Consider the following 16,556-nt stretch of genomic DNA (forward strand, 5'->3'; position numbering starts at 1 on the left):
CGGCATATTTACCCCAGTCAATATGCTTCGTGAGGTCATACGCGATGTCGATCTGGCGAGCCTGACACGCATCATTGGTAACCGAAATTTTGATAGGCAGATGATCACTACCATGGGGATCCTGAATTACATTCCACGTGCAATCCAATGATAGTGAATTCGAACATATTGCGAGGTCTAACATACTTGGAGGATCTGGAGGTTTAATTCGCGTTGCTTCCCCGGAGTTCAAAATTGTCAAGTTGAAATAGTCACAGAGGTCGTATATCAAGGTGGCACGATTGTCGTCCTTGGAAGACCCCCAGGCTGTTCCGTGTGCGTTAAAATCTCCCAGGATCAACCATGGCGCCGGCATAGCACAGCATATAGCCGCAAGATCTCTTCGAGATACTTTTGTGCTGGGCGGTACATATACACTGGCTATGCTAAAACTTTTCCCTTGTATAGTAACATGACATGCAACTATTTCAGTGCCGTTCATCGGGGGGAAATCAATTCTATAAAAGGAATGGAGCTTTTTGATCCCCAAGATCACCCCTCCATATCCATCCCCTCGATCACGACGGACAATGTTAAAATCGTGGAAAGAGACATCTTTATCGGAAGTTAGCCATGTTTCACTTAGAGCAAATATATCACAACGTGTTCTGTGAACTAAAAATTTAAACGCATCCATATTTTTTATTAGGCTTCTACAATTCCACTGTAGTACTTCGATCATATCTCCGACCTCACTGGACAAATTAGCCATCGAAAGATATGAAAGATTCAAGAATCGGCCATCTTGAAGCTAAATGCTTCAGAAGAGTTTTCACGAAAGGAAGTGCCATATTTATCAAACTTCTAATAGTGGGTGAGACATTCAACGTTTCGAAGATGATATCCACTATCCCAGAAAGAGTCAATTTCCCGGATAGGTCGACTGGATTCGGTCGGCGTTCCTGATGACTTGTTTGTTGGCTTTCTGGGCGAAAAACTGGAGCAACTGGGGTTTTAGATGCACCCGGAAGTGACGGAAAATCTCCAGCCGAAAATTTAAAACCTGGAGGCGTTACCTTTTTGGTATTTCCGCCACTTCTTGATTTTACCAGAGGGGTTTGAAGAGTTGGTTGAGCAACAGGAACGTTTTGAGAAGCTCGCTGTTGCATGTGCCGTTTTGCAACAGCACGCTTCCTTTTCGTTCCTGTCTCAATTATAGTGTACTCTCCACCTCCCTCAGAGTCAGAACCTTGATCGTCATCTGGCAGAGATGCGAATATGTTATTGTTAGTTGGAGGTTGGGTAGGTGGTACAGCAGCCGAGGTGATATTTTTAAGCATTTCTGCATATGATCTCCTCGACCGCTGCTTCAAAGAGTTTATAGAACGTTTCTCCCGCTCTACGTACTTTGGACATGCACTTATATCATGAGGTGGCGTTTGGCCACATGTAGCACATTTTGGCCCCATATTGCAGGGGCCCTCAGCGTGTTGTTCTCCACACAAACCACAACGTGGTTTATTGCTGCAATAGAGTGCGGTGTGGCCCAACTGCCGGCACTTTTCACAGTGCATGACCTTCGGTTCGTAGAGACGAACAGGTAAACGAAGGAGCCCAACCACGAGAACGCTTGGTAGAGCCGAGCCGGAAAAGGTCACCCTAAAAGATTGTGACGGTTTTTTTGAGCCGTCGGGTTGTGCCTTATTCATTTGAACTGCATCAAGTACTGGAACCAGTGGGACGGCACGATTTTTAAACCCACCAGCTCCAGCCAAGATGGAGGCACGAGTCAAACTATCTTCAGTGACCACTCCATGGCACTCTATCTCGAGGCTAGGCAGGTAAGTTCTGTACTCCCTCGAAAACAGCTCATAGTTAGCAATCCTGTTCGCCTGGTCGCGGTCGCTTACAGTAACGCGCAATTTATCGCGACTTGGTGAGTCAACCTCAAGGATGCCTCGAAACGATTTCTCCAGATCTTTTGCGATTTGTAATTTGTTAAGTTTTTTTCCGTTCGGCTTGGGCCGAAAGAAAACCAGAAAGGGACCCTTAGATCCGGGTGGGTAAACTTTTGGACGGGGATTCGCCGGATTAGAAGAAGAATCAGAAGTAGAGGGGTATACTGGGGATTGGTTTAAATGAGATGGCAGACTATTCAGCAGATTTTGCTCTATTGGCCGTGTTTCGTTCACCAGCGTAACCATTGGAATATTCCCAGGATGAGCAGAAGCTGCTTGAGATACCAGGGAAGAAGTAGCTTTTCCATTTACTTCAGTATCCATGGTCTCTGGGTTCTGGGTTTGGACTATTGAGTCCGTGGACTGGCATGAAGCTGGCTCGTCATCAGATGAAAAAACGAATTCGGGCGAATCCCCGCCAGTATCATTTGTTTCCATGCGGTCCTATTTTTCTACCACAAGGAAACAAGGCACTAGTTGGACTACTCACACAACCTAACAATAATTAATACATGATACCAATATCCAGAGGAAAATAACTAAAACTAGGTAGTTATACAAGATTTGAATAAAAAAAAAAAAAAAATAAAAAAAAAATGGTAATAATAATAATAATGATAATAATAAAGTAATAACAAGAAAAAAAATGTAACGAAAAAAAATATATAACGAAAAAAAAAGAAAAAAAAAAGTTGGCCGTATTTCTATGCCACACTAAATATTCTGTTATTTACTGTTTATCAAAATCAGCGAAAAAAAAACCTGAATAATAAAAAAAAATTGAAGAGAAAAAAAAAAAATTATAACTAGAAAAAAACCGTAAGTGCACCACTGTGCACGATAGCCTTCTGACAAGAGGGTAGAGGGGGGCAGTGCGGGCGAAAAGATAGCAAACGAATGTAATACCTACAGCATCCAATGTGAAATTATTCTGCGGGAGCTATTGCTTTGTGGTACCCTCACTGCTGCTGCGCTGCATAGGTAGCTGTGGCACGGCAAAACAGCAAACAAAGCCGCCAGCCACAATGGAGATGATGATGGGCTTCGTTGGGTTGCTTGTCGACGTCGTCGTACTCAGCTGCGGCGATTGTTGGTGACGCTGCTGATATCCCAACTAATTTCGGGCCGGGTCAATTAATTGGAACCGGGGAAACAAACTGCTAGATATTCTAGCTTCTTCTCGCAATGCACGTTGTAATTCGCGATACGGTAGCAAAAAACCACAACGATAATGTGGGGAAAAAAGCTAAATATTAACGCGAACCGGAGCAAGAGCGATGATCGACTTCACCCTGCGAGTGCACGACTAGGAGTGAATAAAACTCTTTCAAATATAATGCAAAAATCGTTTGAGGCATATTTTTTAACTTTTCCCATAGTTCTTTTGGGTAAATTGCAAAAAAATGCTTTGAAATTTCCACCTACAATGATACCCAAATGCTCTAAAGATCAGGAAAAAAACATTCAGGAGTTCAATCAGTAAAAATCATTTCCTCAGCTCACAGTTTTTCCTTAAAATTATCAAAGATTTTTCTTCTCTAGCTTTCTCCAATTTTCCCAAGTATATCCAGAGGTTTTTCGTATTCGCTTCCATAAATAGCTTCTTCCGAGACTTTTCACAATTTCAGATTTTTCGAGGTTTTTAGAGTATGTACCCCCAGACTTTCCTCCAGAGTTTCTCGCTGGATTCCTCTCGCAGAGCTTCCTAATTTTTTTTTCCAGAGTTCTTCCAGGAACTTCTCTTAGTGGTTTTGGGATAGTTTTCCAACTTGGAGTTTCTCTAGGGATTTATGCAGAAGTTCTTCCAGGGATTTCTTCCAGAGATCAACTACAGGAAAAAGGCTTGGTAAATATCCGAAAAAAAATACGGCACAAACTCCAGAACAAAAACAAGACAAACCAAACAGAAGACTCTCTAAAACATCTTAGAAGAAAGTGCAGGATAAGTTCTGAAAAACTCTGAGAGCCATCCCAGGATCAACACTGGAAGCAATCTTTCTCTCAGAAGAAATATGAGAAATATACCAGCTGAAACTTTTGTAGAAATCCAAGAAGAAACTCTAGAAGAATGCTATCGGAAATTTCTTGCAGAAATTACAGTAGAGATACAGGGAGACACAGGGATTTCGGGAGAAATCCGGGAAGGAATTCATGCAGAAAATTTGTGAAACACTCCTTAAAACCGTTGAAGGAGCTTCAGTAGGTATCCCAGGAATAAATCTTTCAAGAGGAATCCAGAGAGAAACTCGTAACAAAAATTCTGCGACAACATCTGCGGTATATCTTGATATCCGGGATAATCCTGGTAGAAACCCACAGGAACTCTGGGAGCAAAACTGATACCGTTTTTCTTTTTGATCCGGTTCCAACCTGGGTTAGAACTGGATGAGATCACAGTTTCAATCCCAACCCGACTTGGGTTTCACTTGTACTATAGTTTGTTTGACATTTGTTTATTTACACATTTTCCGCCAATCCAGTTCCAACCCAGGTTAAAAAAGAAAAACGGTATGAGTAAATCTCTAGAGAATTTCTGTAGAAGTCGTTGTAGCCGATTTTCTAGATGGATACATTAAATGAACGCAAACTTGAACGAAAACTTTTTTATTCAGACCCATGATGTAGTGGATTTCTGAGTAGACCTACACTACAAGTAATAAAATTGACTACTTTTTATTCGTACCACCCAATGTTTTATTGTTTTTTTTCATCGGTGTAAAATTTCCTTGCGTAATCAAGATATACCCTGAATATTCCAGGTTTTTCCCTGTGAAATGTAATTCCTTGAGGATTCCCGGTTTTCCAGGTAGTAGACAACCTGCAGTAGTCCATCAGTATCAGTAGTGGATAACTGACACTGAGGAAGATTGCAAGTGGTAATCGAAATACGCGTATCTGTCAAAGAATAAGCATAACGGTGCCGAGTTAAAAGTACTAAACTGATTATACACTCATACAAAAAACAGTTTTTGCAGTTCCATGAAGAATCTATAACTTCATTGTTTTTTTAGAGCCCCAAAAATAGCCTGTGTTCCGCGAATATTCCAATATATAATTTACTTCTCATGAAATTCATGATTAAAAAATTGTCAAATTTATATAAAAACGATTTATTGTCTTCCACCATTCTGTTACGTTCCCATAATGCGTCCACCTAAATTATTACCTATAGGTCAACCGTCTAATTCAAGGAACGTTCAATTTAGGCCAAGACGTCATCACTCCGCATGAAATTTAACTCGATTGTTGATGCAACCATCCGTCGCCGATTGCACCGAAAATCGATTTTCCCTTACCGAATTATTGCCTCCCACACAGAGAGTAAAGAAACCCCCTAAAATCCCCCAGCTTACCATCGTCGGACAGCAGCAGGTCGTCCTCATTCAGAAGGGCCGGATCTTCACCTTCCGCCAGCTCATAGCTGAGCAAATCGTCACTGGACATCATAGCGCGTCGTACAGGAAACAGGAACGGTCAAGTGGCGACAGGCAGGAACGAAAGAAAAGATGCGAAGAAAACGAAACTATTTTTAGTAATTCCCCTCACTCCTCACAAGCTTCTCTCCGTATGGAAGAATTTAACGCGGATCGATTTCACTCAATATTCGCGAATTCGGAGTGAGGCAACCCGGTTCCTCGGGAACAACGCGTCCAAACAACCACCAGTGCACTTCCATCCAACTTCTGGCGCTAGCGGCTATCAAGCCTCGCACGGACAGCGAAACTGCCACAGCGCCACCAACCAACCACCGCGCAAGAGGAAAAAGTAGAAAAACACATGTACAAGCCGAACTGAAATCGATCGCTATCGGACGGTTCACGTCGGAAACAACCGAATTCCAAGCACTTTCACTTCACCCGTCCCCGAGGAACATTTTCCAGTGGGTTTCACTCCGAATCGAATGATATTTTTCGGTAAATTTGACGAAATTTTACGACGCCACAAACTTTGTGTAACTTACTTCAAATCCGACATCTTGGTTAAAAACCACTTTGTTTTGACGTTTGCGGTTCGGTAAAAAAAAGTTAAAAAAAAAAGAAAGTTTGACAGCCGTTACACGCGAATGTCGGCCGCCGATGCCGAATGTCGACTCATCATGGACGGCGAGGAAATGGAATTCCCTTAAGGGGCAAACACGTTCAAACACTGAAATAAATTTTGTTGCAGTTTCTACCGAATCCACTCGGGTTTCTCTTTTTTTTTTAATTTTAATCTTTCAATTTTATTTTTCAATGATTCATTTTATTCAAGTGCCAACCTACATGGAGTTTACAATGGGGTTTTGAAGCTGTTAAAAATCATATTTTTCTATTAGGGATCCCACCTGTAAACTGGTTTCGACACCATGATGTGGTTATATCAAGCATAATTTTTCAAATCGACGTATCTAACTTTTTCACTGATCTGAGTAAATCCATGGTCAATGTTGACGACCATTTCACTAAAATAGTTTTTTATAAAAAGACTTTTCATAAGTTTTTTCGTGCTTAACATCACCAGGGATATAGCAAGCACTAGGTAAGAAACAAAACCTACTCATTCCATATCATTTTCACAATGAATTTTGACAAAAATACACATACACCGGGTTGGTTAGAGATACGTCATGCCAGATACGTCGCTTTTGTATGGTGCCAGTTTGGTGTATCTGTTACTTTTGATTTTGGCTAGATACGTCGTTTGGTTTTCTCATATATTAAAACGGTGTATCTATCAGTAAAGTTGTAAACATCAAAATAGTTAGATACGTCGTTTTGAACAATATACTTAGTTAAACAAATTAAGCAATAAATCATCAAACAGTGATGTGGGTTCTTCAATTTGCTTTATGAATCATGCATGCAGCAGTTAACCCGGATTTGTTTACATTCTCGAGTTACGTCGGATTGAAAAGTTATGCTTGATATTTTACGAAAATGTTACGAAAAAATCAAGCATAACTTTTCAATCCGACGTAACTCGCAAATGTAAACAAATCCGGGTTTTCAGCTGCATGTATGATCATAAATCAAATTGAAGAATCCACATCAATATTTGATAATTTATTGCTTAATTTGTTTAACTAAGCATATTTTTCGAAACGACGTATCTAACTATTTTGATGTTTACAACTTTACTGATAGATACACCCAGAGCCGGATTTAGGGGGGGGCCAGGGGGGCCAGGGCCCCCACATTTTAGGGGCCCCCACAAAATTACACTTCACGAAAAAAAAATGCGAAGCAAGATGAAAAAGTAGTGCAATACATATCTCTTGATTTGATTTTTGTCATAAGAACTTCGAATTACTGTCTACTGGCAAGATGTTTGTGATATGTTGTGATTCTAGATGAACTCCAAACCTCTATGAATTTCAGAGTAAAAAAGTTCCTGCTAAATTTGTTTGTTTGATTTTTCTGTCTTTGAAAACATTTTGAAGAATTTTCTACAGTTCTTGAAAGAATCTAAGGATTTTTTTTGAATTGGTAAGTATTTTTGGAGTTACTGAGTTTGATTTCGCTTAGACAGCTTACGACTTCCTTAAATTGGAGAATACCAAATCTGTTGTATCATTTTTTCAGAGGAAATCTAGCATGAATTTAAGGCAGATTATTGTGAAGAGTTTCAGTCCGAATGTTTTTAGTAGAGATTTTCTCACTGAAATGAGGATGAATCCATGGCGAACTCCTGACGAAATGGATTGAGAAAATTTCAGTCGAAGTTTGGAAAGAAATTGTTTGAAAAATTTGTCCGGGTTTTCTGCTAAAAATTTTATAGAATTTTAATGGAAAATTCTATTGGAAATTGAGTAAAAAATTCCATCAGGAACTTATCATAAATTTCCTCTAATATATCTTTAGTATTTTTTTTTATTAGAATGTTCTATTTCATACCAAAGTAATGTGGTAAATTCTTCTGGAAGGTCACCAAAACCTTCCTTAACAGTCAAGATAGAACATGTTATCACAGACAAACAGACATACTACTCTAATCGAATTCTTCGCACGATTTAACGGTCATTTTGAAAATAAGTGTGGTTCGGACTGTGCTCGCATGTGTCATGGTGGCGCTGCTGTGCCTACATCACCTCTCAATTTTGAAGAGAAATGAACGCGACGCCGATCAATGTTTACAGAAAATGACTCACTCATGAACCTTCATTCATGTTTTTTGAATGGATGACGCCACGGGGGAGTCGTCACCTGCAAAATTGTTACATCGAGCCAAGGGAAACAACACCTGCAAATTAATGCTTCGGACTGAGCATTATAGAGGGTGCTAGTGAGATGCAAAACGATGTTTTTGAAGCAATTTTCTTCTAAGTAATATGTCTGTTTGTCTGTAATGTTATTGTTAAGTGTTCATTCTTTATGGTGATCGACAAGCAACTTCTCCGGAGATTGCAGCAGAGATCCAATAAAAATTTTCTTTAGATTGCAAAAAAAAATGAAACCACCGATTGCGCAGCCTCTCTATGAACTCTGGCATGAATTTAGATTAAATCTGGGATCCAATGCGACAAATGCACACTTGAAAATATTTTTTTTACTTTATATTTTTTTTCTGTTTAAATTAATTCAGGGGATTTTGATATTTTAAGTAGCTCTGCATATTGTTCTAGATTCACATTTTTCCACAACTACATTAATACCTTCATTGATTTATTTGTAACGAATTTGAATATTTTTTATTTTTATTTTTCATGTTATATGGGCAAAATTTATCTTCTTTATGAAGGGCCCCCACAACGCTGGGCCCCGGGCCCCCACATTTGTAAATCCGGCCCTGGATACACCGTTTTGATATATGAGAAAACCTCGGAGAAAACCAAACGACGTATCTAGCCAAAATCCAATGTAACAGATACACCAAACTGGAACCATACACAAGCGACGTATCTGGCATGACGTATCTCTAACCAACCCGGTGTATGTGTATTTTTGTCAAAATTCATTGTGAAAATGATATGGAATGATTAGGTTTTGTTTCTTACCTAGCGCGTGCTATATCCCTGGTGATGTTAAGGCTCCTTAGCGTGTCAGCTCAAATTTTACTCTTCTTATTTGATTCTTATTCCAAACAATCATCAAGCACGATAGTAGTTGTGAAGCCTTTCTATACCAATTCCATAAACAAACAAACAAACAAAAATAGCATCTCTTTGTCTCGGTACCTCCAATGTAAACATTTCGAGAATATGAATCATTTGAAAGCAACTCAGGCAGTAAACTACTCTACTTCAATGAATAACAAGGAAACATATCCAAATGTCACGAAAAATGTTAGATTTTTTATGTAACAAGCTAGAAATGATCGAATTATTTTGGTACGCTCTCCCACTGTTTATGTTTGCTGCAACAGCAGTGCTGGCGGACCGCTTGGTGAAGATTTCGTAAATTATAACGCTTTGCTTATTTCACTAACAATTGTGGTAAAAAAGTTAAATAATAATAACCCCACAAATTATTTTTGATTTTATGACGCATAACCAATGTGTTTGACTGGATTTTTTAATTGATTTCGATCAATTTCATTGATGCTTTGGCCAGCAGGATCGACATCACTGTGTGCAATGATCGATGATTGTGCGCGCCAAAAGACACCACCGCGCTGCCGCCGTCGTCGTTGGTACTGCGGTGGGTGGTAAACACCGCCAACCACATTTTTAGTGTGGTCGAAACAAATCGTTAAAAAATTCTACTTTCGAGTGAACTAATGCTTAGAAATCGTGATTACTTGGAAAGAGGCTTGTATTTGAAGTAGTGTGAATATATTTTTATGCCGAATATCTCGCGTGAAATTGATTATTTTATAGAATAAGATAAGTGTCGATTTTTTACAAATATGTATTGGTGCAATGTTGTGTAAAGTTGATTTCGGTCAATGATTTTGAAGAAGCCATTTTGCGATGACACGCTAAGGGGCCTTAAGCACGAAAAAACTCATGAAAAGTCTTTTTATAAAAAAAAACTATTTTAGTGAAATGGTCGTCAACATTGACCATGAATTCTCGCGTTACATTTGAAAAGGGCCTATCCCCAGAACGTAAACATTGAGAAAAAACGATGCAAACAGTTTCCATCACATTTCCTATTCGTGTTTCAGTTTCCGAATTTTTCAACATGCTTTTCGTTTTAATGACACAAGAATAGATGTATCTATGCTTCAATAATCAAGTTTGCATTAAAAATTATCAAAAAAGCATTAAAAATTCTAGATAAACATGTTAAGCTAATTTGAAATATTTCACCCGGTGTACGCCTTATTGTGAGTCTTTCTAAAATTTTCTTAGCGTGGGTTGGCCTCCCGGTTGAGTCTGTTGTTGACATCGTATCAAGGCTTGTCCCTTTTTGAGAGAGAGAATTCTCTCTCTCGGCGCTCGGGCCGTTCGGAAAATTTTCGGTTGTCGGCCTTTTAAACGAGAGGACCAACAAAATGAAAACAAAATTTTACCGTTATTGGCCCATTTGGAGCACGCGCTTATGAATGATTGGGAAAAAAAGCAATGATCGGCCGTTTTGAAGGTGGGGTTTATTCTGATAAGATTAACCTGGGAGGGAGATCCAAATACTACACACGGAATCGAAGAAGCAGTAGCTGTCACGCGATAACTGTCACAAAGAAAACTTTCATTAAGAAACCATTATCAAGCCGGGCGCTCGGCAAATGAGTAAATTTCATTTGGTGTGTTGATTACTGTTTATGTGCTGCAGCGTTCAATCCGTGCGTGACTTTCAGCAAATTCAAAACCGGATAGTGGTTGACAAGGTAATTGAGTGCAATAAAAATAAAATGTTTGGTGAAATATTGTGGCCGCAACAGCAAAAAGTATCAGGAGTGCAGTTTTTTTGGTTTTCCCACTGACGGTACAACAAAATCCCGGCGGATTACCTTTTGCAATCTGGATCCGGGCAATGAAATCAAGCCTGGCTCGCGAGTTTGTAGTGAAAGTTGCAAGGAATATTTGTTATGATTTTCATTGAAATTCAAAATGTTTGCTACGGATCCATTTTGAAGAAGCTTGTTATAGAAGAATTCGAATGGTTTCCCATTGTAGAGGCGCTGAGTGACATAAGGAGAAAATCGTTAGTTTACATAAAAATTAAAGTTTTTTGTCTTCAAAATTTACTCATATTTTGCATTGGTAGTTGCTATTTACCATTAACAATGGATCTCAATATCATTATTCTCGATGCCCACGCCGACAGACACCGGATTAGTCAGCTGACAAAAAATCCGGAAGATTGCCCACCAGAGGCATAGCAAGAGCTCCTCAAATTAATCACATAAATTGTTCGTAAGTACTTACCTACCGGATCTAGGCGCTTCTGAAAGAGAATTAAATTGTCTTTCCAAAAAGAGCGGGTACCCTGCCGGCATTCCACATAATAAAAAAAAATCAGAATCTCTCCCTTCCCCTCCTCACTTTGAAATTCGTTCAACCTTATTAGCTCTGATGTGATCGGCAGGGTACCCGGGTACCTTCTTCGATTTCAAATCTCAATATTAAATGATTATTGAGAGATCTAAGGATTCGTGAATATACCTATTAATAAGGTGTTGAAGTAAGGAGGAGCAGGAGGGGCTTCTGATTTTTCTTTTTTATTACGTGGAAGGCCGGCAGGGTACCTGAGTACTTACGAAACTGAAATGATCATATCTCCGTCAATTTTAAACCGATTTTTTAAATTTTTGGCTCATTCAGCTCAAACACTAATTATCTATAAAGTCTTTTAAATAAAGACAAATCACCGATCTGATCACCGTGGTTTTCGGAGAATCCTGATTTTAGGGAGCATGTTCTTATACCATATTGAAGTTCACATTGTTGAAGCTACATAGGATACCTTGAAGTGGCCATGGCAGGTATCTCTCTCTCTCTCTTCTCTCTTCTTGGCGTAACGTCCTCACTGGGACAAAGCCTGCTTCTCAGCTTAGTGTTCTATGAGCACTTCCACAGTTTTTAACTGAGAGCTTCCTCTGCCAATGACCATTTTGCATGTGTATATCGTGTGGCAGGCACGAAGATACTCTATGCCCAAGGAAGTCAAGGAAATTTCCTTTACGAAAAGATCCTGGACCGACCGGGAATCGAACCCGTCACCCTCAGCATGGTCATGCTGAATACCCGTGCGTTTACCGCCTCGGCTATATGGGCCCTATATGCACCATGGCCATGGCCATGGCAGGTATATGCACTTTAAATTGAAAGCAGACAGAGTCCGAAAGGTGAGAAAGCAAAGGTTTGACAGCAGCAGTATGCTTAATTGACATATCTTTTACAAGGAAATCACTCAAAGGGGTTTTTCCCTCTTTCAAAATGTTGAAGTAAAATAAATAATAATAATAATAATAATACATAAGTTACAACATTCATAATAAAATATCCACATCTTTGTTTAATCAGTTATTAGTACCATAGACATTTTCCATGCATTTTATATTGATATGAAGTTCATATGTAAACCATATGTAAAGAATATCAAAAAATACAAAACGATGAAAAATGATTTATGTTTCATTCGAATTGCAGAATTTATCAATTACACATACCGTCTACCCCCGTTGGTTTGAACGACACCTCATGCAAACCAACGCGGTTTATTTTTAATTTGAACTTCTAGTAACCCTGTGATCGTCGAAAAACACACTGCTGGTAACCTGATTTGCTGTTTTGTTTTGATTCTGCGTTCCGTTTCACTCCGTTCCATGCGCAGAATGACGTTTGAACCATTTTTAGTTTGAACGATGTGCAGATTAGCGGGGGTCAAATTAAAAAGTGTTCAGATTAGATGCGGTCAATCCAACGGGGGTAGACGGTACATACATTCAATGCATGGTGAAAAATTCATCCAAAAATCGAAAAATTGGAAAAAGAATAGATATTCGATACCTAACCTTATGAGAAATTATTTTGGGATTGGCTTTTTCAGTCATAAGGTCAAGACAAGTATTTTATACTGTTCCGACGTTTCGGCCTTTTTGTTATGGCCTTCTTCCAGGGTGTTTTATTTATTTATTTATTTCGTCAATCAGCGTAGACTAGTACACATATTTGTACACATTTCTCTTATCTCCTAATGTTCTTATATATTTTGAAAAGAAAAAAAGTTTATGTGTAAAATTAAAATTTAGATTGAATACCCTGGTTATGTGTTGCGATTTCGAATGGTATTAAAATATTTTCTTAGATTTTGCCGAGACATTGTAAAGTCGATTGTTTCGCAATGTTGATTGTAAATATCCATCATTAGATTCAAAGGCCCAAATTTGGCATAATTAGTTCTGTGATGGTTTGTATGAAATAAGTTTCGATTTCTTAGTTGCCTTGAAGGAATATAAAAGTTTAATTTCGATAAGATTTCAGATGCATCAATCCTTTGCGAAACGATATCATTTACGAAAGCAACCATTGCTACTTCACGTCGCTCTTTCAAAGTTTGTATGTCTATAAGCATGCAGCGTGCTTTGTATGATGGTAGAGGAAATGAAGTCCAACCTAATTTACGAAGAGCGAATAGAAGAAATTGTTTTTGTACAGATTCGAGTCTTTCTTCATGTGTGATTGAAAATGGTGACCATACAATGCTGCAGTATTCCATGATTGATCTTACATATGACACAAAAAGCGTTTTGATTGTGTATGGGTCATGAAAGTTGTAGCAGAACCGTTTTATGAACCCTAACATGTTGTTCGCCCTGTGAATGATACTATTGTAGTGGTCTACGAAAGTTAGCTTAGAGTCTAATATTACGCCTAGATCCCTAACTCTATCACTTTTTTCCACGATTTGATTTCCTAATGCGATTGAAATATATGGTGTTGTTCTTTTTCTGCTAAATGATATTAGGTTGCATTTCTTTACATTCAGTTGTAATAAGCTCTTCTTGCACCATATGTAGAATTTGTCTATTTCATTGCGGAATACATTGATGTCTTCTTCATTTCTGATTTCCAGAAAGAGCTTTATGTCGTCGGCATAAATTAATACATTCAGTTTGTTGAGAATGAAGGAAATGTCGTTTACGTACATGATAAAAAGAAGGGGTCCCAAATGAGAGCCTTGAGGGACACCCGAAGTGACTTGAATTGGTTTCGATTTGGTTTCATCAAATTTAATGATTTGTTGGCGGTCTGTTAAGTATGATTCAACCCATTTAAGAAAGCCTGGCTCAAATACAATTTTTTCCAGTTTGAAAAGCAGCATTGGTATATCGATGCGATCAAATGCTTTACTAAAGTCCGTATAAAGAGCTTCTACGTGGTTTCCATTATCCATTGCATTCAAGGAAAAGTCAACTAAATGAAGCAGGTTTGTTGTTGTTGAGCGACCCTTGAAAAAGCCGTGTTGTGCTCCAGTGATTCTATTTTTGATTTGGAGAAAAAGCTTTTCGTTGACAATAGCCTCGCAAAAGTTTCGGAATGCAAGAGATGAGGGCAATACCACGATAATTACGTATATCAGATTTTCGGCCGGATTTAAAGATAGGTATTAAAAAAGAGCTTTTCCATATTTTAGGGAATATTCCAGTTTCCAGTGATTTGTTAAAAAGCCAAAATAATGGAGAAGTAAGCTCTTTTGCTAATTTTTTCATAAAAATTGGTGGAATCGTATCCGGGCCAGGACCTTTGGACGCGTCTAAGTTCATTAGGGCGTCTAGGATTTCCTTCACGTGGATTTGACTCACTCCAATATCCCTGGAAAATTCTGGATAAAATGCAAAATAGTCACGGTCACGATCGTCTTCCGAAAATGTGGTATAGATTTCTTGGAAAAACTCTGCAAAAAGGTTGCAGTTTTTTTCCGAGTTATCCCCAAAATTTTCGTCAAGATGCATTACGGATGGAAAATTGTCAGATTTTAGTTTTGTTTTTACGTAATTAAAGAAGTTCTTTGGACAGGACTTCTTTCAAGTTCAGTTTTTGAATTGTATTCTTCAAATGCATTACTGATGGCTAGATTCAGTTGATCGCAGATCTCCAAATATTTTGCTAGGTTCTCATCGCTTTGGTGGTTTTTGTAGATTTTGTGTGCTTTTTGCTTGCGATTTTTCAAATTTTTTATTTGGTTGTTATACCAAATTGGACTGTTTGTACTTTTGTGACGACGTATTTTCTTTGCGGGAATTTCTCGTTTGATAACTTCCCGTAAAATTTCATTGAGAATGCATGCTGCCGTTTCGACATTTCCTTCATTCCTAATAATTGTTTGCCAATCAATGCTATTCAATCTTAATTTAATTATTTCATAGTTCGCTGATTGGTATTCAAAGACTTCCACGAAATCATAGTCGTTGGGTCTTACATATTCATGTATGAATAACGAGTATTCGATTGCCGTGTGAAACGCTTCATTTTTCCACAATGGGTTTAATGATTCGGACACACAGAAATCCTCATAAACGTTCGTCAGTAAAAAATCCAAATAACAATTCTGTCTGTTTTTAATATGATTGATTTGGTTCAGTCCTAAATTAGAAATTTTGTCAAAGATGAACTGTAATGTTGCATTGTCCCCAACGACTGGCAGTAAAATACTTTCATTTTCAGAGTCTAGAATGAAATCAGCGTTGCGTTGGTTAAAATCACCGTAGATGTGAACTTTAACCTCAGGAGGCAGCTGCGATAAAACTTGTTCTGCACATTCGAAGAAGCTTTCATAGGTGCTTTTATGAGCATGGTCTGGTGGAAAATACACGGAAGCAAATACATGTGTTTCGCCTGTTATGTGTGATTTCACCCAGACGTGCTCAAATTCGGAAAATTTTGAAGTATTATTCAGGGATAGCTAAAAGCTTATATTAATATTTAACATAGAACATAAAACATTCAATTTGTACTCACTATTGTCTACCGTCTACCGTCATGAATAATTTCTCCTGATTCGACCATGAGATGACAATGGAGTTTTCATGCTTGCCTAAAGATTATGGGTGGTATTATATTACAATATTGATAGTATTTCCTGACTTAATGTTCACTAAATGAACAATTTTGGGGAATCTTCTTTTGCTACACTATCACTCATCACTGCAACGACCATTTCAAATGGATGTAACATCATCAGGGGGTGGTGACCATCATCGATATTTGTGGGTCACAATCGACATCGTGAGACAACTGATCATGATGTACCGTATGCGATAAGTTGGATAGGTGTGTATTTATCCTTTGTTGTTTTCCATCTCTCCTCTTATGGTCAAATCAGATGAACGTATTCATGATGGTACACGGTAGACAATAGTGTTTTATGTTTAATGAAATGTTAATATATGCTTTTAGCAATCCCTGAGGAAGGCCATAACAAAAAATCCGAAACATCGGAACAGTGTAAAATACTTGTCATGACTTAATGACTAAGAAAGCCAATCCCAAAATAGTTGATCAGTAACCAATCGAAATCGCCATTGCAAATCTTTATGAGCAATGCATATTTACTTTTTGGACAATAAAACACAACTGAACATCATGAATGGAGCAAAATTCTCATGCCCCTTTTGTCACAGTGTATTCACAGACAAGTGTGCTGAACTCCAAACCTCGAAATTTAACTATAACTACAAAGTATAGCCTGAACCATGGTGGTGAACCTGCTCAGGTCAGAAAGTCAACCTAATAAAGGTATAAAATAGGTATAG

At 38.4% G+C, this 16,556-nt stretch overlaps 1 protein-coding gene across 1 annotated transcript; it reads right to left on the bottom strand.

Annotated features, from left to right (window-relative positions):
* Positions 1 to 12: 12 nt before the first annotated feature.
* LOC134289821 (uncharacterized) lies at positions 13 to 6,174 on the bottom strand. Its single transcript, XM_062856400.1, has 2 exons — positions 5,899 to 6,174; positions 13 to 5,373 (listed from the first exon to the last, which is right to left on the bottom strand). Exon 2 carries the CDS (start codon positions 2,373 to 2,375, stop codon positions 744 to 746), a length of 1,632 nt encoding a protein of 543 aa, XP_062712384.1. The 5' UTR covers positions 2,376 to 5,373; positions 5,899 to 6,174; the 3' UTR covers positions 13 to 743.
* Positions 6,175 to 16,556: the final 10,382 nt, after the last annotated feature.

This window comes from Aedes albopictus, chromosome 3, assembly GCF_035046485.1.
Source record: "Aedes albopictus strain Foshan chromosome 3, AalbF5, whole genome shotgun sequence".
Taxonomy (NCBI): domain Eukaryota; kingdom Metazoa; phylum Arthropoda; class Insecta; order Diptera; family Culicidae; genus Aedes; species Aedes albopictus.

Bases quoted from the DNA above. Each gene is read 5' to 3' on its own strand.
- LOC134289821 (XM_062856400.1), bottom strand. From the start codon at position 2,375: ATGGAAACAAATGATACTGGCGGGGATTCGCCCGAATTCGTTTTTTCA.